The following is a 23,766-nucleotide window of genomic DNA, read 5'->3' on the forward strand; positions in this document are numbered from 1 at the left end:
ATAATTCCTTAGAACATTTATTTTAATTTTATGATGAATTTATTAAATATGCCTCGATTATCCATTAGTATTGCATTGAATTGCTGAACATTGAGTGAGGACACCAATAAATCGTGCACTTTCGTAAACCTGTGAATATACGAAATCTAAACCAATTCAAAATTCATCGTTCAACGTCAAAACCTCGACTATTAAATCGATTCACGTAAAAATTTCATTCGTAAATAATGGAGGTGAAAGTCTAGAACAGGAGTCTACTTCTAATACGCGTCCAAAACTATCGAGAGAAGTGTCAAAAACGCGTATTGACCACGACAACAATAATCCGAAGGCGGAAAAGAAAAACTGTATCTCTGTCTGGAGATATTTGCAGTTGAAGTTGACAATTTTCATGTGGTTGTTGTTATTTATTTGTGCACTGAAAAAGATTTTGTGTACAAAGGTATCTTGATCCCACCTCATTGGTGGACCGGCCAGGGTATTTTTTTTAAGCTCGGCTGAATGCCGTCAACGCAACCCGGGCCATTTTTCGGTTTTTCGTCAATATCTTTTGAACGAGCTAAAATTTTTATTTCCGCCTTCGAATTATTGTAATCGAGGTCAATACGCGTTTTTGACACTTGTCTCGATATTTTTGGGCGCGTATTAAAAGTTATTATGCATATTCGGACCTCGTGATGTAGTATCAAATGAACGTATTCCGAATATTCTAAATTAAGGCTTTATCCGGAACGCTTCCATGAATACTTAACGCAAAATAGCTTTCCGAAATTTCAGAATAAAAAGGTGAATACTTCCTGTGGAGCAGGACCGCACAAAAGCTTAACTCTTCTGCCAAAGTCAAAGTTCTAAGACAATAAGCCATTTTCTTTAATTTTTTTGTTTTTGTCAGTTCATTGCGGCTGCTGAGTAGCGTATCACCCCATGTCGGCTGCCTGTTCAAAATCATGCTATCTCAAAATCTTTTTCAAAAATTTCCCAATTCCGTATTTGTCACAAATCCGCCCTATATTAGACTTTTCATTAACTCTCTTTTATGACAAAATGCATTGAACTTATGCTCATGTAGGGTGTTTTGGAAACAAATTTTGAGATAGTGCTTTTTTGAATAAAATTGTAACGTACGGCATTCTTCAAACAATTTCTGAAAGAATGACCAAACCAACATAACTTTATCAATTCACGAAATATTTAGTATAAAATGAATTATGTCCCCAAAAACTTTTGGTATTTTCAAATTTATTATCACTACTAATATACCACTAAAGGTACTTTTCTACTACAATTTTCGCTGAAGGGAATTGAATTGTTCCCTGTTTTCCTTACTTCGTAAAAGCAACCCGTCCAGATTTTTCAATTTGGGAGTGTCAAAGATCTGTCATCATTGAAGCACAAACCTCTAGTAATTGGATCATGGGTTAATTGTAGAAAAGCTTTGATTTGATGTCGGATCTGGGGTATTTTAATACATCGCATTGGAATGCACATAAGAGCGCCACCTCTGCCATATTATAAAAGTGATGCTTGGCGACTTTGGCAAGGGTTAACAAGAGTGTAACTGGCCTCAATGAAAATATAGCCCCTAGCACACTATCTCACCAAATAGAGCCTAATCAATTTTCCCAACTTCCGAAACATTGTCAAAGCCATAATCCTGTCTTTCGATCCAACCCGCCGACCATGTTCCGACGGGCGGAAGAAATGCTTTTAGAAGGCACTCGGAACGGCAAAAACCAGGAAAAAAGTACCTGGAAAGGGTAAAAGAATTTAGATGTACATTATGATTATTATTTTAAACAAATTACCTTCGTTTTGTGTGGATAATATTCAAATTTCTCTGATTTTGTTAAATAAACAAAATTATTTTTATGAAAGTTGTTACCAATTTGAATGAAAGAAAAGTCAACATAAAACAGAGCTGGGAAAAGAAGGGATGTCGTTGCATACTTTTCCAGGAAAATTAACTTATATGGTTTTTTCTACAATCTTTCTTCTGAATGAAAAAGTAATTTAGCAAAGAAGCAACTTGAGTTTCAGAGTGGGAGTTCAAGATGGCGGATTAGAAAGAGAAGCTGCCAATGTCAGTCACCTTGTAATTGCATCATGGGTCTTAGGTAAATAAATTTTGCTTTTATTGAAATTAGAGATAAAATTACACGATTTGCTTACACGTACCGCTCAGAGATGATGCACCCGATTCCGTAATCGGTGATGATCGAATTAATGTCCCTCCACCCGATTACGACGAATAGCAATAACCAGATTAAAAAACAACAAGGCCGCGGGTGCTGATGGATTTCCCGCGGAGCTATTCAAATACGGCGGCGTGATGTTGGCAAGGCCCGTGCATCAGCTTCTTTGCAAAATATGGTCGTACGGGTACATACCTGACGATTGGAATCTAGGTGTTCTTTTCCCTGTCCACAAAAAGAGGGATCCTGCAAACTGCGCCAACTAATGCCAAATCATCCTTAATATCACAAATAAGGTCTTGTCAAGCGTATTATGCGAAAGATTTAAGCCCACCGTGAATTGGCTGATTGGATCTTATCTTTGCGACTTCAGGCCTGGTAAATCTACCATCGATAAGAATGTTACTCGTCAAATATTGTAAAGAACCCGCCAAAAAATAATTGACACACCTTCGTCGATTTTAAAGCCACCTTCAACAGCACTAAAAGGAGCCACCTATATGCCGCTATGTCCGAATTTGGTTTCGCCGCAAAACTTATACGGCTGTGCATAATGACGTTGAGCAACAACATCAACTCAGTCAGAATTGGGAAGGAACTCTCCGAGCCGTTCGAAACTAAACGATCTTTCAGACAATCTATCTATCTCTCTATATCTATATCTATCTATATAAATCTTATAAAATAAAGTCGCTAAGTGCCATGTATGCACATAACTTCGCACAGAATGCTCCGATTTTAAAACGGTTTTTTGCATTTGAAAGCTTAGCTACGTGAGATGGTACAGTTAATATAACTTGAAGATATATATTACAGGGGCGTGGCAAATTACCAAAATGTAGTAAAAAATCATAAAATGTTTGTTTACACAGCTATAACTCATAAACGGATGGATGGATTTAAAAAATTCTACCTTTCAGTAAAACTTTGAAATATTTACCTTCGATCTGCATAAAAAAAATACTTGATTCCTTTCTTATATCATCCAAATTGTTTAAACAAAAGTAACATTTTTACCAAAAAATGTGTTTGTGTGGTTTTTCGCTGTGAAATGTCCGCGCTAATTGATTTTGAGTGAGGCTTGATGCGACACGTACATATATAGCATTCGCTGCGTTATTTAACTTCGGGCGTAGGTTTATAGGTATGTATGGATGTACATCACTACATAGTATAAAACAAAGTCGCTTTTTCTGTCCCTATGTCCCTTTGAATGCTTAAACCTTTAAAAATACGCAGCGGATTTTGATGCACTTTTTTTATTAGTTAAAGTCTGATTGAAAAGGAAGGACCGGATAAACATATTTGGCTGAAAATTGGTTGAGGGGTAGCTTAGAACCAGGAGACAGACATAGGATAATTTTTATACCGTTCTGGCTAGGGTCTTGAGATCAAAACGTGGACCTTGTGGGTGTCAAATCGAAGTTGTTTATGAGTACTTTTATACGGGGTATTTTTCGTAACCGCGGGTAACTAGGGTCTCGAGATATAAGAGAAAACGTGGACGGGGGTACCCCTAGAATGTGTTTATACAATATGGATAACAAATGAAAGCTGTTGATGAGTGCTTTAGTACAGGGTAGTTTTCATACCTATTTGTAAATGGTCTCGAGATATAGGCCAAAAGGTGGATCACGGTAACACTAGGATGTGTTTTTACATTATGGTTATCAAATTGAAGCTGTTTATGTGCTTTATTACAGAGTAATTTTTATACCTCTGGTTAACTAGGGTCTCAAGATATAGGCCAAAAACTGGACCCCGATACCCCTAGAATGTGTGTGTAATAGGAATATAAAATGGAAGCTGTTGCTGAGAGCTTTAAAGTAATTTTCATTGTGATATTCGATTTAGTCGCATCAACCTTGCAAAACTGATAAATATGCATGCGAAGCCGAAATGAAGACATTAATTAATAATACCCACATAACTATTTACATACGTCCTATTCGATTTGCCTGGAAATAAGGGATGAAGAAGAATGGGTAAAACTTTAGAGAAGAGAAAAGATGGAAGGAGAAGGAGACTGAGAAAGAGATAGAGTGAGATGAAGATAGAGATAGATGGAGCGAAAAAACGGAGGGAGGCGTGAATAAAAGGACTAAGAAAAAGTGAGGGGGAGGGGCAGTTAGACGGAAAAAGCTTATTAAAATTTATGTAGATAAACCAAATTTAGGGCAGAACAACGTCTGACGGGTCTGCTAGTATACTATAAAAGCGTGCAATTACTGGCGTTTGCTGACTACATTGATATTATCGGCCTGAACACCTGCTTACTCAAAACTAGAAAAGGGAGAGGAAAAGATGGGTTTGATAGTGAATGAGGACAAAACGAAGTACCATCATAATTTCGAAATAGTAAAATACTTAGTTTATTTGGGAACTAGCATCAATACAAGTAACAGCATCAGCTTTGAAATCCCGCGAAGAATCACTCTCGCAAATAAATGCTACTTTGGATTAGGTAGGCAACTGAAAAGTAAAGTCTTCTTTCAATAAGCGTAAACCATGCTCTACTTACTCTACCACTTATCATACCCGTCCTAATATATGCTGCTGAAGCATGGGCCATGACAACATCAGATGAAGCGGCTCTGAGAGTGTTCTTCGAATGATTTATGGACCTCTATGCGTCGGCGACAGCGAATACCAAGAAAGATTTAACGATGAGCTGTACGAGCTTTACGCAGACACCAACATAGTCCAGCGAATTAAAACGCAACGGATACGCTGGCTAGGTCATGTTACGCGAATTAAAGATGATGCTCCGGCAAAAAAGTATTATTATCGGAACTCGCAGCGCCACTCCGCTGGAAGGACCAGGTGGAACAAGATTTAATTAAATACTCGAACACAAAGCCCTCTGCTGTGCTTTCACAACATTTAACTATGCACAATCAATCAGCTGATTTCTCGAATGCGCATCTATTGGACACAGAAAGAAGAGCAATAACAAGACTAACATAAGAGGGCTGACGAATACAACATAGATAAAAGACTGTAAACTTCAAAGACGTGAACAATATCAACCGTGCCTACGCGACAGCAACAAAAAAGCACACAGTTTGATGAGATGAGTAGCGAACGCGGATGCAAAATTGGAAAAAGTGAGGCAGAAATCTATTTTAGTTGAGTTCGTGTTAATGAAATTAAATATAATGTGAGAGAAATAGTCAATGTCGTATTCTTGGTTCGAACTCGAGATCAAGGCCTTTAACAATAGGTTTTGTGATAATTATTGTTTTTTTTTTCAAGGGCGCTCAAATGGCAGTCGAGGCGATACACGTGTATACCTATGGTTCCTAAGTAATGGAAGGAGTATAATCTACGGATGCGCAGTATGCATATCCTACAAACTGCCTGATCTGTGTAGTGCTTTTTGGGCGGTAGTAGTAGCCGTGACTAAAAAAGTAGAAATATTGGAGGAAAATAGCTTAAACTGCAGCCACGTCAATTTTTACATTGACAGCCAACAGCAATTAGGGCTATAATCGCTCATAGCATAACGTCTAATAGTGTGTTAGTGTAAGTAATCACTGGAAAGAATCGGTGTAGAGAAAATGCATCTATATTGGGGCCCTAGGCATATAGGAATAGACGGAAATGAAAAAGCGGATGAGGCAGCTAAACCGGGGGTGGCTTTCCATAATTCGATAGTCGACACTCGTTAGCTCAATACATTAATTCGATATCGAACGCTCCACGACACAGTTTTGGTTTACGTATTTCAATTTGAGTACATTTTTCTCGTGTATCAAAAAGCGTTTCGAAGGTATATTGGAATCATCAAAATAATTTCAATAGGGAAAAGAGTTTGTTTGCTGACTCCTTAGCTTCAAATTATTCCTCAAATAATCGCAAAAGCATTAAAAACTCTAGCATACGAAAAGCAATTCGACACCTAAGGTGATATCGAACAGATTGTATCAAACGTTCGATACGACGCGACGAGATTTTGTGTTACGGAACGCAAAAAGGATTATTTGATACTCGTTTTTGTTCGATATCGAATTACGGAAAGCCACCCTGGGTGTACCGCTCGAAGCTTGACCGTAGACGTGCCAATCAGTTTGCGCGAGATTAAAAGTAAGAAAGAGCTGCACATGATCAAGCAAGTAGGAAAGGCGTGGAAGCAAGCGCGTGCTGCAAAGTGTCGAAGATCATATGCAGGTCCTACAACCTTAGATTTACAAAGTTACTTCTATCATTGAAAAGAGAAGACTAGGCTCATTATGGGTATTCTGACTTGACACTGCCTTCTGGAGTCACACGCTTTTAAGTAAGGCCTTGTCAGTGATAGCGGATGTAGGAAGTGCGGGTTGGATGAGGAAGTAAGGCTAAGACACCAGCTAGTAGGAGTGACAAAGCTATCAGATCAGGAAGCAGCAAGTAGCATAGGTCCTAGAAAGATTGTAGTGTCTGTTAGGATTTTTAAAAAGTTGGCAACTCTGAAAAGAGAAAAACGTAAATTTTGGATGCTCTTGCGAAAATTTTGTTAAATTATTAAATAATTTGTTATCTCGAAAGTATCTTGCTTAAAAACTAGTGTATTAATTGAAAATAAGCACAGGTACAAGGAAGCAATTGATGTAGTTGGTGAGGAAGGATGGAAGCAAGATGTGACAGGTGCAAAGGCACCATTCGGACTGAAGTGGCGAAAATCCGTTGTCAAGGCGTGTGTGGGAAATATTTCCGTTTAACTAGCAAATGCGCTGGCTTGGACCAATACAGCATAGATAAATTGAGTGAGGTTCCGATAGGTTTATGTGCGATGATTGTGTGCAGTACATAAGTAACGTTGATGACATCCTTAAAGATATGCAAATGGTTGTGAAACAAAATGGCCAAAAGCTAGCTGAATATAGAAACGAGTTCAATATTTCTCTGAAGAAAAATGAAGACGAAATTAAGCAAGTACTGAAGGCGGTAGAAACAGCATTTGCTGAAAGAATTAAGGCAATGAAAAAAGCTCAAGAGACATGTGAGAAAAGTTTTAAAGAAGTAAATAAACTCCGTGATATAGCTGATGTTCTAAAGCAAAATAGCGAGCAGGTACGTAAGGTAATTGAAAACAACAATGCAATGACTAAAGAAAATGAGAAAATGTGTGCAGAAATAAAGAAAAATGCAAATGGGGATGCCAGACTTTCATATGCAAACGCAGCAAAAAGTGCCAAATCAAAAAAAAAAAAAAAGATTTGCCAGAGCTAAGAAATAAAAAAATAAATAAATAAATAAATAAAATAAATAATTAAGCCTAGTACCAAACAGGAAGTTGAAAAAACTAAAAAAGATCTTAACTCAAAAGTTGATCCCAAAGAGTTACAAATTATGAACATAGTGGGTGGACAAGATGGAGTGGTAATCGTAGAAAGTGCAAATAATGTAGAGAGAGAGAAAATAAGAAATACAATTGAAAATAATTTTGGAAATAATTATGAGTGAGGATCCTTAAAAAAATTAACCCATCTGTACTTATAACCGGAATAAGTTACAAATATGAGGTTGAGGAGCTTGCTCAAAGAATTAAAAGACAAAATAATTGCTTAAGCCAAACCGACATAAAAATTACAAAGTTATACCAAGTAAATAAAAATGGAAATATTTACTACAATGCAATTCTAGAATTGGATGTCAAAGAGTTTGCGAAGATATTAGCTGAGGAAAGGCTTAATGTATGATGGGAAAGATGCAAAGTCTCCCATGCAGTGCAGGTTTTGTGTTGTTTTAAGTGCAAAGGCTTCAATCATAAAGCTAAAGACTGTAAAGAAACGGAAATGTCATGGCGCACATATTTCCAAAGAATGCAATGAAACAGCAATTAATAAATGTATCAAACAAAGATCTCAATGTGGGACTAGATATAAACCACGATACTATGGACAGATTGTGCCCTGTATATCAGCAGAAGCTGAATGTTAGGAAAAAACATATGGGATACTGGCAACAAACCAAAGATAATATGACTACATCACGGAAAACTAACGTAATACACTACACGTAATAAGGAAGGCTGTATCCTGCAGTGCATATATCTTAATATTAATAGTATTGTATCAAATAAAGTAGAACTAGAACGACTTATCGAAGTTAAACAACCAGCCCTAGTAGTGTGCTCCGAAATTTGTACAACAGATAATATAAGGAACTCCGAGTTAAATATTTATACATATAAATTAATCTCTTGTGATTCACACAGTAGTCACACGGGTGGTGTGTTGTTTTATATACATGAACAAGTAGAATTCAACGTTGTTGCAATAAGTATTCCGACATGAACATGTGGTGTATTATTATAAAGATTAAAAAATGCGCTCTAAAGTGGCTATTTGGAGAAATCTATCACTCACCTAGTAGCAGCGATGCAGATTTTGTTAAATATTTAAATGAGATCGCCACAGAGCACCTTAAAGATTCGGATAATATTCTAATTATTGGGGACTTTAATATAAACATGAATATACCATCCACGTACTTTAACCAGCTTACAAGTGTGTTTGCACAAATGGCCATGATACAAAGAATTGATTTTAACACGAGAGTAACGGAGCACTCAGCTACAAATACCTAGTATTTGCCTATAATGACCAGATCAAAATTGCATGTGCCAGCGAATATAAAATATCTGATCATGAGACAATCTGCTTTTAAATATCTAGTTTAAAATATTGCAGAATGAGAAAATATGCTAATGCCGTCTGTTGGGAGAACTACAGCGCGGAGAACCTAATAAATCTGCTGCGGATATGTGATATAAGTTCTATATCTAATATATTAATGGAAAATAGGGTTCAGGCTTTGAATGATATCTTGTCTGACGCCATGCAAACGTTGACATACGAGAAGAGATTCAATATACAATTGCGAAATAAGTGGTACGACCGTGAACTAACAGTACTACATAAAAGAAAATTTTAATTATATAAAATTGCGATTAGCACAGGTCATTGGGATGATTATAATGCCGTTAAAAAAATATATAAAAAAACTATAATACTTAAAAAGAAGAAATACATGGAAGATCAAGTGATTATTAATAAAGGAAATATGAAATCCATGTGGTAATGTTTGAAAGATGCTGTGGAACTTGCAGATAATAAAGAGCATATTAAAAAAATAGTATTTAACGGTGAATGTCTAGAAAATAGCAACGATATAGCTAATTTCTTGAATTGTTACTTTGTTCAGAGCATAATTCAAATCAATGATAGTATTGAAACAATTGAACTTGTTGATGAAAGTGAAACAACCAACTCGGTAGCAACATTTGAGCTCACCAGTAACGAGTTAGAAGATATAATGAACATAACAAAATCATTTAAAAACAAATATGGCGGTAAACATTTTTTGTCAGAGGGTGTTATCAAGGACTCTATGGTGTACATTTCACACTTATATAAGGACATTATAAACGAATCGTTTGATAGTGGCATTGTTCCCAGCTGCTGGAAGATATCCACAATAATACCAGTGGCAAAAGTAAAAAATACAATGAAACCTGACGAGCTGCGTCCGATTAATACCCTACCTATTGATGAAAAAATTATGGAAACAATGGTGAAAAAGCAACTAGTAGCATACCTAGACGATCATAATATAATCATACCAGAGCAATCAGGCTTCAGGAAAGGCCACTCCTGCGAAACAGCATTGAACATGGTAATTGCAGAGTGGAAAGAGGCTGTTGCTGATAAAAAGGTAGTAGCATCTTGCTTCTTAGACTTAAAGAGGGCTTTTGAAACAATCGATCGAAATCATTTGCTGAAGTTAATGAATAAAATTGGGATCAAGGGAAAAGCTTTGGAATGGTTTCGTAGTTACCTGAGTAACAGAAAGCAGAGGACGGTAATTGGAGACGCAGTTTCATCGGTTGTTGATGTTAACATTGGGCTGCCACAAGGCTCAGTTCTTGCTCCGATATTGTTCATAATTTACACCAATGATATAAAAACTTGTTTAGATATTGTAAAATAAGTCTTTTTACGGATGATGCATTAGTTAGCATTAGTGACAAAAATGTAGATTGCGCTGTCATGAAAATACAAAAAGACTTAAATAATTTATATAAGTGGCTGTGCAGTAGAAAGCTAAAACTTAATATTGATAAAACTAAGTATATGATATTTCACAAAAACCATAATAACTTAATCCAATTTAAAATCAAATAAAAACCAATTCAATTGAAAGAGTAGATCAAATGAAGTACCTAGGTGTAATAATTGATGAGAAACTAAGTTTCACAGAACATATGAATCATTTAGAGAAGAAAATTGCACAGAAAATAGAATTTATGTATCGAACATGTAAGCATATTAGCCAACATCATAAAATATTAGCATATAGATCAATTGTAGAACCACATTTTATTTACTGCCCAACAATACTACTAGTAACAAATGATACGTTAATTAATAAGCTCCAAATACAGCAAAACAAAGCAATGCGTTTGATACTAAAATGCTCTTATAGAACATCAAAAAGTATTATGCTTCCTATGTTGGCTTAGTATTAATCAATTAATCTGTTGTTACTCTTTGAAGTTTATACATTACATAACACAGGGAATGTTACCAAATTATCTGAGTTATAGGATACAGTACAATCATGAGATCCATAACTATGGAACTAGGAGTAGCAGAAATTTAAGACTGCCCAAAGTAAGAACCGAGTTCGCAAAAAAGACCTTAGATTACGTAGGCTATAAAATGTATAATGAACTACCAGCAGAGATAAAAGACTGTGAAAACGTTGTTGAGTTTAAAGAAAAACTATTTCTATATTGTAAAATTTAATTATGTAATACTAGTTGAATTTACTCATTTCTTTTTAATGAAATAGATTTAAGAAACAATTATGAATTTTGTAAATTGTACTATACAATGAATTAGGCTTTTTTGGCCGTAATAAATAAAATAAAAAAAAAAAAATTTGGTCGTTGGGCAAATTTCTGGTGGCACTATGGACCTAACCTTATAAAAAAAAAATATTAATTGAAACGAAATGTCTCATAGTTCCATGAATAAAGCTGCCGTGTGTAAATTGAATGCGATTATGAGTAAACAAGTTTTAAAATGTCTTTCATTAATTATTTAATATTATATTTCAAATATTAAAGGTTGATGTTTAACAAATCACACATATCTTCAATCAGCTATATTTTTATATATCAAGAATTAATATGAAGGAAAAGTATAAAAAGATATTTCATATGAATAACAAACCTAGTTATTTAAACGTTAATATATATACAAGTGTATATTGTTGTTTAACTTAGTAGTGTTTGTGTGTTTGTGTGCTAATTTTGAACGATCAGCTGTGAGTTGTGCTACTTTTTAACGTTTACAATGGACCTTCCTTTCAAATTTGCTGAGGTAGGACTTTTTCGAACCGGCAGCGGAACAAGAGTATTCTTCCAATCATCCCTCGACGCGGTCTTGAGCTCATAAAATATTACGAAAATTTCCTTTTTTTTATTTGCAGGACCACCCGAACGCGGAACGAATTATTAAATATAAAACATTTGTAGCAAAGCCCAAACCTACGCCGTCAAAAATATGTTTGAGCAAAGAACAGTGTATAATACTAGCTAATATTTACAAAAGCCATCCATGTCTATGGGATGAAAATGATATAGCTTATAGATTTGGTAATCGGCGACGAGATGCGTTAAAAACTATACACGAAGAATTTAATATGCAAACTGGATTAAACTTGGAACAAAATGATGTCCAAAATGAAATTAAGCGATTTCGCAATATATGCTCAGCAGCGAAAAAACAAAAAATAATGTGCAAAAGACAAACTAAAATTTTCCAGCCAACATGTGAATTTTACGATCATATTGAATATTTAGAAGTTAATGTTGGCCCATTTCAATGCCCAATATGTTCAAAAATAATGTCAGGTATAGGTCAATATAGCGTACATTTAGCAGAACATGATGGTTCGAAGCCGTTCAAATGTAACATTTGTGGGAGTGGTTTTAAAGATAGCACAAATTTATCGGTACATTTACGGAGGCATGTACAAGAATATATGTACAAGTGTGAGGTGTGTGATAAGCAAATGACAACATCATCGGATATTAAAATCCATATGCGCACACATACCGGCGAGAAGCCTTACGTTTGTGATATATGCGGATTATCTTTTTCAACGTCCTCAAAGATTTCTATGCATAAGCGTCGTCATGAGAAAAGATATACGCATTGGTGTGAAATATGCAACAAAGGCTTCTATCAAAAGGGTTTGCATAGAGAGCACATGAATGTGCACGGTGATGTGCGTGATGTTATATGTCGTATATGTAATAAGGCATTTAAATCAGCTAGGCATCTTGCGCAACACAAGCTAATTCATTCCGATGTAAAGAGATATGAGTGTAAACTTTGTGGTAAACGTTTTGCACAACACGCAGGCTTAAGTGGTCATATGAAGTCTCATGGTACAACATTAACAGCTGCAAGCCGCCTAACACTATAAATATGGAAGAAAACTGAATTATGTAAAATAAGTGCTTATAGTTAACTCAATTTCATGTTATAACAATAAAAACCTATTAATTATTTAAATATTACATATCCAAATTTTTATTTTTACGATAGAATTCGCGTTGAAGGTTTTTGGCACACAGTATAGCGACTAAATTTTTGCACAGCCTGTTCACCGCATGCAGGCTAATATGTGTTGCCGTTATCAAAGAAAGAATTGACACATTTACGCCTAGGCAGCCTGGACTTTGTCTATCTAGAAACCCTTATTAACAGCAAAAACGATACAATAAAATTTCTCCATTTAGAGATTTAGCGCAAAATCCTACAAGTTTTATCATAAAAATTAAATCTTGAGAAGCAGTAGATTTAAGTGAAATCTCATTGACATCTTCCATCATTTATGCAATCAATACAATAAGGCAGTTCAGAGTTTTGTGCATTTGATATAGAAAACCTTGCTATAGCAAATATAAGCTAATGATCGTAAATAAATTTTTATAACCAGCTGTACTTGTACACAGGGTATTATAACTATGATTGGATAACGGTTGGTTGTACAGGTATAAAGGAATCGAGATAGATATAGACTTCCATATATCAATATCATCAGTATCGAAAAAAAATTTGATTGAGCTCTGTCCGTCGGTCCGATAACACGATAACTTGAGTAAATATTGAGATAATAACCGCGCCCACTTTTTATATATATAACACTTTGGAAAACAAAAAAACCTGATTATTTAGTAAATAATACACCTAGAATGTTGAGATTTGACGTGTGGACTGATATTAAGACTCTTGATAAAAATTTGAAAAAAAAAATTTTAAATGGGCGGGGCGGGGACCGGCCACTTGTGATGAAATCAATTTTACAAATATTTTTAATCATAAATCAAAAATCGTTAAACCTATCTTAACAAAATTCGGCAGAGGCTGCCTTTATTATAAGGAATGCTTTGAAGAAAAATTAGCGAAATCGGTTAAGGACCACGCCCACTTTTATATAAGAGATTTTTAAAAGTGTCGTGGACGAATAAAATAGGCTATATCTTTGCAAAAAAGAGCTTTATATCAATGGTATTTCATTTCCCAAGTGGATTTATAACTTCAAATAAAAAATGGGCGTGGCACCGCCCAGTTGCATAGTGAAGGGGAGGGGACATTTTGCCCCAGGCGCTACTTACAGAGGGCGCAAAATGATCCGCAAAGCAGAACTTCCTGGATAATTTGTATTTTTACTATAACTGATTTCTGGGAAAAATTTTCTATACTAAAAAATTCATGCATATATCCAGAACACTTGCGACAGGTTGTGGAATAATTGAAATCATATATCTTTTTTTCACCTTCAACGTTACGATGGGAATTAATAAAAAATACTTTAACAAAAACTGTCAAACGGGAATCCAAAATTCGAGACACTTGTGAAGAAGCAATAAAAAAAGTGATGTCTCTTTGTGAAATATGGGATATTGATATAAAGAAACGTGAGAGGAGGCGCGGAAAAATCGGCTAGAGATATTGGTCTTTCCGCAGAATGTGAAATTTCTCGCGTTGTGAAAAGTGTTCCCGATCGTCTACAACAAAAAATACGCACAAGACTTACACGACTAAATGACCTTAATTTTATATTTGGATTTCTTTTAGAAGTTGGAAATTTGTAAAACAGGATAATAACGACGAAATTGTAAGGACTGGGTTAATTTTATAATACAGATTTCGATGCAACAGAAATATGTGTCTGCAAAATATTACTTCGCAGTAGAAAATAAATTGAACCTAAAACTCCGTTAGAATTACTTACTTTTATAATCTCCTATGGAGAAGATGTTTTTCCAAACTTAACTATCTCAGTATTACTAATTTATTATAATCATATTATTATTAAATATGTATTTGGGTCTACTTATAGATGATATCTTCAGCCCATGATTAAAATATAGGAAAGTAAAACCATTCTCTCTTCTCGGCGGCCGTAATGATTTTTTGATTTTTAAATAAATTTTAAAATATCTCTCAAAAACATTGTGGAAATACCAAACCAAAGGATACAAACAAAAATTTTAGCATATTTGACTTTTACAAATGCTTGATAAAAAATAAAATAAATCGAAAATTTGGTATGAATTTTTTGTAGTTCGGTTTTAGTTTATTTTTTTTCATTTGTACAATTTATCCATGCATTGCATTTTTGTTGTACAAATCCCTCGCCTGGGTTAATAGGCTAGAACACTCAAGAAACTTTAAATAAAATCCTCTAACGGAGGTCCAGGGAATCGAGCAGTTTCAATATGGTTTTAGTAAAAAAAAGTTGCTATTACAGATTATAGCTCCACGCGATTTGTGCTATACACCAATCTGGGGCCATACATAGAGATAGAAGTTGGGGCAGAGTAACGCGCATATCCTTCGGAAGTGTATATTATTCTTCGGCAATGTTTGCAAAGACGGGACCTGAGTTTGAAGGAAATCACAGAATCTGCGTTCGCGATGCTCTGGATCATTCTACACCAGATCTCGTCATAGGGCTTATGCAGATGTCTTCTTATCTACCTTGGAGGCGCAATTATATCAATCAGTTGTCTTTTGGGATGCCTGGTTGCTCAGACGTCTTAAGTAGATATGCCGTTATGGGCAAAGTCCATAATATCACCGTATGTACATTAAATCAGCGCCAAAAAAAAATATTTTTCCCCGGGAGCCAGAAAACCTCAATACGCCACTGGCACCGCCCCTTTTATGACTAAGAAATTTTCTATGTTTCAGGAGCCATAACTGGAAGAAAAATTAGTTCAGAATAGAGCCGTATGTATATGTCTTATTGCGCAGTCTTGTAACACTATTAAGCACACAAAACAAACAACAACAGCATTTTAAGTGTACAGCTGGGTATGTAATGTTCGGTTTCACCCGAACTTAGACTTCCTTACTTGTTTTACTTTGAGTTTCAAGTTCGAAACTATGGTATCTGTGTTCACTTGTAGAGTTTTAGAAAAATAAGAAACTGGATGAAAATTACCATCATCTTGACGCTGTAGTAAAACTGCTCCGAACCCCAATGAACTTGCATCACAATGTAGTTCTGTTTCCTTTAAATGATTATAAATACCTAGCACTGGACTTTCAGTCTTTTTATTTTTACGTTCCAGAAAAGCACTTGTTCGTTAAAATCAAAGCATACATTTTGCTTAAGCAATTGTTGTAATGGTTTTACAATCCGAGAAAATGATGGTACAAAGCGTCGAAAAAAAGAGAAAAGTCCTATGAAAGAGTATAACTCTTTCTGGTTTCTTGGTATAGGATAATCTTTTATTGCCTTCAAATGAGTATCTGTAAGTGAAGTGCCTTTACAAGTTACTAAATATCCCAAATATTCAATTTCGTGATAGCCAAATTTACATTTGTTAAGATTTAACTTTAGGCCTTTTTCTGAAATACGTTTAAAGCTATGTAAATCTAATAATTCTTTATGTTCTTCAAAATTTCGCGAAGATATTATTATATAATCCATACAAATAATTAGTTCTTTTGAATCAATGAAAAACAGAAATAAATATATCATAGGGGTATTTTCTCTGTCTAGAATCCACAGAAAACGCAGAAATTTGACTTTCAAAAGTTGTCTGCAAAAAAAAAGTTTTCTGAAAATTTATAAGTTATTTGGTCTAGGAAAGGTGGTTTCTTTCCTAGACATAGAGAATTGCCATGTATTATTACTTGTATATTTCTTAATGAAACCAATAACTTGGTTTTGCGCATTCCAAAGTGCGCTTTTTTTTAATATTGTAACGAATTTTAAAGATCCTCGATTATTCCTTGCCTTAATTAATTAAGTATTAACAGCATTACTATGGTAGTAGAACTTAACAATTGAAATTAATGAAGTCCTTCACCTACATCGTGTTTAAATGAAACTGATTCATTATTCTTTAGTTGCGCTGCTTTTATACTCTCAGTTGCTTCGTTCGCCTATTTCTCACAGGGTATATACTTGTCGCGAACACCTTTCCCGACTATTTGCTTATTTACTTCTTCTGATCTCGAGAGCAACGAGAGCGCAATTGTGCTATTGAATTCAGACCCACTGATGACCTGATATGAAACTTCTCGCTCTCTGAGAACACATGAAAAGGTTCATTTTAATAATATTGGCCATAGATGACATCATCATTAAAATCAAATTTGGTCATTTCAGAATAACTTTGGGGTATTTTACATGGTAAAGGGATATCAAAAACTCGAATTTATGCCAGGATAACAAATCCGAAGAAAAAAATAACTCTATTTTACCCGTGGAAAATTTATCTGTGACAACACCTTTCATCGAAGGGCTCACACGAAACGGGTTTTTTTTGGCTTCTAGGCTGCGTTTTTCAGTGCGAGCTTAAACTCCAGTTAAAGTTGACTAGTGTTTAACCCTGCCACTTCGGCCGCTTAAGCTGAGACGAACAGCAACATTTTATGTTATCGAACAAAGTGGCAATGTTAAACTCTATTCAACTTTAACTAGAGTTTAAACTTGCACGGAAAACCCAGGCATAAGTCTTCACGTTGATTTAAGTGGATGGATAAAAGCCATGGTTTTGTGGCGCGTTGCGACATTCCATTTTTGACTGCTTTTTGCGGACGACAACATAGATACTTCACCAAGTTTTAACTTGGTTCGTTAACATAACGCGGCTCTAATTTCGTAATTTCTTATAATTTTTTTTGCGTTTTTTATTGTATGTGGATATACATAAACGTTTTGGTCGCATCAAAGCGAAGAAAGGGGCTAGGAGTTCATTGTTATCTTACCACAAAATATTTTTACAAAACTTAGCCTTTTTTATAAATTTAGTTAGTTTTTATCAGCTTAGTTGCTGATTTATTCGAAAATAATGAAATCGAACGATTCGTGTCAGGTGATACTTAAGACCCATTACAGCTTAAATGGAGGTTATGTGTTCGGAATTTTTTCAAAGTTTAAAAAAAAATGATAAAAGCTTTAATATAAATAAAAATATTGTTTTAATAACAACAAAAACGCCTTATATATTCTATGTACATAAATTCGTAAGGATTATCTCACTTTAAAATTTGAGCTAAATAATCTAAAGTTTTTTTTGAAACTGAGTCGAGAACTGTGCGTGTGAATGTGTGAATTTTCACCGATCACCTGTTAGTTGCGCTACTTGGTAAGGTTTACAATGCCCCTGATCTTATGTCATATGCGCTCTTTGTTACTGTGTATATGAGTGAAAAATGTCGATGCTCTTAACTACTGTATATTTGTTTTTTGTCTCCCCTGCTTTGATTGCTATTGTAGTTGTGAAGCACTTATTGAAATAAAAGGGCATAGTGACGTGGGAATTGCTAATATGGAAGAGTGCATGTAAATATTTAAGAAAGAAATATATGTAAGTTGAAAGGCTACAGATATATAATAGAGCCACACTTCATATACTACTCAGCAATATTTTTATTGCCAATAAATTACAGATGTTGCAAAATAAAAAAATGAGATTTTCGAAAACTGAAGGATTGGAAACCAGTGCTTTGCAACCAATCTTCATAACATGGGGTTTCCCGGACAAGCATGTCATTAACCGAATATTGCTTCATTGAGCGCAACTCTGGGAGTTTTGGTAGATTCTCCTCTTTTTAATTAACAGCTTTAGTAATTTTGCTATGCACTCCTGCTGTAGATGTGATGAAATATGCAGCGACCAAGCGGGGTCACGGGGTTAGGCGAATAGAATGGAGAGAAAACATAAAACTTTGCAAGTCTTGTTAGATACATTCAATAAAAAAATAGCTTAACGCGATGTCAAACTATTTATTAATAAAAATACACATAAAATAAATACATTATACTCATTTTAAACCATGCTAAAAAATCATACATTTTCCACGTCAAAATATAAGTAATAACCAAATTTTTCGTAGAAAATTTCAATTCATAGCACCGAGCTACAAAATCATATCATAGTTTAAAGAATTCAAAACAAGGTATTAAATGTATTTGTATAAACACACTCTGTTAAATGTATCGAAAGTTAAAACTGGCGCGATTGGCTTTGGCATCAATAATCCGTAGCGAAAATTCAAAATTTTGCTTCTGTCAAAAACAAAAAAGGGTGCAATTTTTTTTTGATCACAGCTCCTGAGAAAAGTTAAAATTTTTAATATCAGACTTCGAACGATTGGTTTTATATATGTATATAGAAAATATATCATTTTTGTGGCATAGCTTAGATCGTTTGCCGACGTATGTTAATTGGAGTTTTTGGAATTAATATACGTTAATACAATAATACCTGAAACTTTTAGCATCCGCGAACGTGTTAAAGTAACAATATTATTTATTAGTTTGATTATTTGTTTTGAGCTTAAAACTAAAATTTTCGGCGGCGATTTGGGAAAATAAGCTTGTAAATAACAGGCCGCCATGGTGTGGTGGTGGTGATAGCGTGCTCCGCCTACCACACCGATGATCTTGGGCTCAAGCCTCGGGCATTGCAACATGACAAATTTAGAAAAGGAGGGTCACCCCTCGGCAGTGCTTTTGCAAACATTCGGTAATTCTATACGGCAGCATGACATTCTTAATACACGTCCAAAAATATCGGGAAGAGTGTCAAGGGAGTTTGGGGCCTATCTCGAATCCGAAAGCAGACATTAAAAATTAATTTTTTGTCAAAATGTATTTCCAACAAATCGAAAAATGGCCCGGCGCGCTCCGAAACCGGGGGTGGGGTCCATAGTATTTTTGCGCGCTTATAAAAAATTACCCTGGGTGGGTCCATCACCGGTTTGGAGACCAAAACTATATCCGTGCAAAACACTTATGTTCACAATTTTTTTGTGGGTACAACAAAATCTTTAAAATTACAACAACCATATGAAAATTTTCAATTTCTATCTCTTGACAGACCAAAAATGTTTGACCTCCGCTTTCGGATTGACGATCTTGGATCCAAAAGGCGTCTTTTGATACCTCTCTAGATATTTTTGGACGTGTATTAGGAGTGTGGTGCTGTCGTATAGAATTACCAAATACTCCGAGTGTATTTCTGCCATGAAAAGGTTTTCAGTGAAAATTCGTCTGCCTTGCAGCACTTTTTTTTATCGTTTTTCGGAAAAACCTTACGCTAACAAGACTTTCGGGCTGTAATTATACATTATTATTTACCAATCCTACAATCATCTTGTGCAAAATAACCGTCTTTATTACTTATTTTTATTAAGGTTCACGTAGTGTGTGTTGATATGCTATATGGAGTATTAGAGAATAGTAAATGGAGTAAGTGTAGCACTGTAGCGTAATGTGGGAATAAGGTACGAGGGACAGTTGGTATGAGCCTAATCACACATCAACTCAAAGCAAACATGTCACCTACATATAAATTAAAGTCTTAGAGCATAACACCATTTTTATGCATGCAAGTGTACGAAGAGATGTATAGACTGTTGTTTTGTGTGATTTTTATTACTAAAAAAACAAATAAACAAAAAGTAGAATAAAAGAAAGTAAAATAAAATAAAACAAAATAGGTTTAACCCCTGGTCGAGTTAACTTGAAAACATTAGTTTCCTATACGTACACCTGTATGTTTACACATCGGTTTTCACGAGTTTTTGGTACCCACACCTTTTTTCATGCTCTTGTTCTTCAATTCGAGATACACCGAAAATTATACGGATGGAAAATAAATAAAATAAATGTAAGGCGCGATAACCTCCGAAGAGATCTAAGGCCGAGCTTCTCTTCCAATTTGCGTCGTCCTCCTCTTGCTTTTCCCTACAAATTGGCCGGACGGGACCTATATGTTTTATGCCGACTCCGAACGGCATCTGCAAGGCAGATGAGTTTTCACTGAGAGCTTTTCATGGCAGAAATACACCCGGAGCGCTTTCCAAACACTGCCGAAGGGCGACCCGGCTTAGAAAAATTTTCTTCTAATTGAAAAACCTTATTTCTAAAATTTTGATGTTGCTTTGCCCGGGGTGTGAACCCAGCGCATACGGTGTGGTAGGCGGAGCACGCTACCATCACACCACGGTGGCCGGATGGAAAAGTAAATAGGAAATGCGGGTGGAAAAGTTAATAGAAAAGGCAGAATAGACCACGTTCTCTAACAGTGCTTTATCTATTACGATCCGACACAAACACTTCCAGAAATAATTAATTAAAAGTGTTTTCTTTCTTTTCGAAGCATTTCTTATCCCAGCTGAATTACCGAAATTATACATTTCTCGATAAAGCTTTGTGAAATACTACTTTGTTTTTGCTAGAAATTCAGAGTGTGTTCTTCAAATGAAATAACATTAGCTTTTCTCCAAATAAAGTCCTGATAAGAATTTCTTCAAATATTTGCTGAGATAGGTCATTTAAAAACCGGAAGCCGAGCTAGGGCGATCTCACACTCAGCCTTCGATTTGGTCTTGAGCTCATAACATATTACCAATATTTCCTTCTTTATTTGCAGGAAAAACCGAAGCCCGAAGGAATTGGTACAGTTAATTCATTTCTAGCAAAAACCAAGTCTGCTTTATCAGAAACCATGTTGGATAAAGAACAATGTATATTATTAGCTAGTATGCACAAAAGTCACCCATGTCTTTGGGATGAAAATGATATAACTTATAGATTTAGTAATCGGCGACGAGATGCACTAAAAGCTATACATGAAGAATTTAATATACAAAGTGGATTAAACTTGGAGCAAATTGATATCCAAAATGAAATTGGGAGATTTCGCAAAATTTGCTCTGCAGCAAAGAAAAGTAAAATAATCTGCAAGAAGCAAAATACAGTTTTCACACCAACATGTGAATTTTACGATCAAATTGAATATTTAGAAGTTAATGTTGGCCCATTTCAATGCGCAATATGTTCGGAAGTAATTCCTGGAATAGGCCAACATAAAGTACACCTAGCATCACATGATGGCTCACTGCCATTCAAATGCAACATTTGTGGAAAGGGTTTTAAAGAAAGTACAAATTTATCAGTGCATTTGCGAAGGCATGTTCATGAATATATGTACAAGTGCAAGGTGTGTGGGAAACCAATGACTACAACATCTGAAATTAAAATCCATATGCGCACACATACTGGCGAAAAGCCCTACGTTTGTGATACTTGTGGATTGAGTTTTTCAACATCATCGAAGATTGCTGCACATAGGCGGCGTCATGAGAAAAGATATAGTCACAGGTGTGAAATATGCAAAAAAGGCTTTTTTTCAAAGGGTTTACTTAGAGAACATATGATTTCGCACGGTGATGTGCGCGATGCAATATGTGGTGTATGTAATAAGGCATTTAAATCAGCTAAACATCTTGCCCAACACAAACTAATCCATGCCGAAGAAAAAAAATATGAATGCAAAATTTGTGGTAAACGTTTTGCACAACATGCAGGTATAAGTGGCCATATGAAATCTCATGGTACAACGTTAGCCGCTGTGAACCGTCTGGCAGTTTAAGTATAGTAGAGTACTTCACTTTAAACATTTTTTTTTTATTTATACGTACTGTAACAATAAAGAACCATTGATTATTTAATTACTACATATTCAACTTTTTATCATTAGGACATCATTTGATTTGGAGTTTTTTGTCAGACAGTACTCTCTGAGTTCATTCTAGTTTGGGTTTTCAACAAAATTAACGTTAAGTTGCAAACGAAAAAAATATAGAACCGAAATTATCAAAATAAATTTCTTTTTTTTTTAACTAGCAAAAAATGCTCGAAATATTTTTATTGTGCAAAATGGTAGAAGGAAGGATGGGAACTCTTTTCACGGCAGCCGGTTCTATGTACCGGATCGACTCGGGAAACGGCAATCCCGGTGCAGGTCTTGACAACGGGGCTGCTCCCTATTCTCTTGCTCCGGGAAGGTATTGAACCTAACCCCGGCACAGAGAAGTGGTTTTGCCTCGTATGCCGGAAACGTGCTTTTTTAGGACGGTCACACTCATTTCATTGTGCCGCGTGCAACGCTGTAATTTTTCTAAAACTGTTGTGAAACTGTAGTTTGCGCCTTAAAAATCCATAGAAAAATTCGTGTGAGCGGAAATAGGGGGCGGACCCACATCTATCACTCATTACTCTGTCATAGAGCGTCAAGAAATATCTCTCCGGCCCGGCGATACGAATTTAAAAATCATCAATATTGTAACGAATTTACTTGCAAATCCTCTTATTTGCCCTTCTGCTAAGTTCGAATCACTAAACTGTTGAATAAATAACTCAAATATTGAATAATGGAAAAATGGCCTTTATTAAAGTACTTCACAATAACACTTATACTTTGCAACTAGCTGGCTTAACAACCAAACTGATGGATAGCTCAAATGAAACTAAATTCCAGCGCCTCTACATTTGCTGCCTTTTATACTCTCTGATTTCCTTGTTCGCATCTTCTAGGTGCTTCCATTTCCAGAATCTACTAGTTGGCCATCAGCTCTCAAATTTCTCAGCTGTAACTACAATTGCACGATTTTATAGCTTCTCTCATTGCATACTTTCAGGAGTATCTCAGATATATGCATGTGGTTGTGCCTTGCTTCCCAGCTGCGTGTACCTACATATGTGTAGACATAAGGCCTGATTCGTTTATGTAGATACAAGTGACTGTCTGCTTTATTGTTGTTGTGACTTTATTTACTTAGCATCATACTAGGGATGTGAGTATCACTTAGTGTCACTCATAATAGTCACACTGCCCTCCACCTAAGTCTGATCGTCCCGATCAGACAAATATCTCGATCTAAACGCTGCTAGCATCGCCAAATGTACCACTCTTCTATTTCTTGGTTTCCCAATTGACTGTATGCGGTAGATGACATCACTGATCGTCTTTACAACTCTGTACGGGCCTTCCCAACTGCACCGATATTTGAATGGAACACCTTTCCGCCGGTGAGGGTTGTATAGAAGTACCAAATCTCCCTCCAAGAAACCTTCCGAATTAAAGTTCTTGTCATGCCAGTGTCTGATCTTACTACTCATTACCCTGGGCCGTTCTCTCACACTCTATTTTTTGTCCAATGAACTACTTCGTAGAGCTTGCGATTGACGGATTGGCTTC

General features: G+C 35.6%; 1 protein-coding gene across 3 annotated transcripts in view; it reads left to right on the forward strand.

The window, feature by feature from the left end:
* Nucleotides 1-23,766, forward strand: part of LOC137249763 (zinc finger protein 558-like) — a 147,918-nt gene that overhangs the window by 117,547 nt on the left and 6,605 nt on the right. The window contains exon 5 of one of the 3 annotated variants that reach the window (XM_067781629.1): nt 21,157-22,245. The exons of 1 other annotated variant lie outside the window; for it this stretch is intronic. In XM_067781629.1, the coding sequence (XP_067637730.1) occupies nt 21,157-22,158 (1,002 nt within the window). In that variant the 3' untranslated portion in view covers nt 22,159-22,245. Of the gene's footprint in view, nt 1-11,672; nt 12,741-21,156; nt 22,246-23,766 lie in introns of those variants that run through there. One more of the 3 variants, XM_067781631.1, reaches the window with a different exon arrangement.

The sequence above is a fragment of the Eurosta solidaginis genome, chromosome 4 (genome assembly GCF_040869045.1).
Source record: "Eurosta solidaginis isolate ZX-2024a chromosome 4, ASM4086904v1, whole genome shotgun sequence".
In the NCBI taxonomy this organism is placed as follows: domain Eukaryota; kingdom Metazoa; phylum Arthropoda; class Insecta; order Diptera; family Tephritidae; genus Eurosta; species Eurosta solidaginis.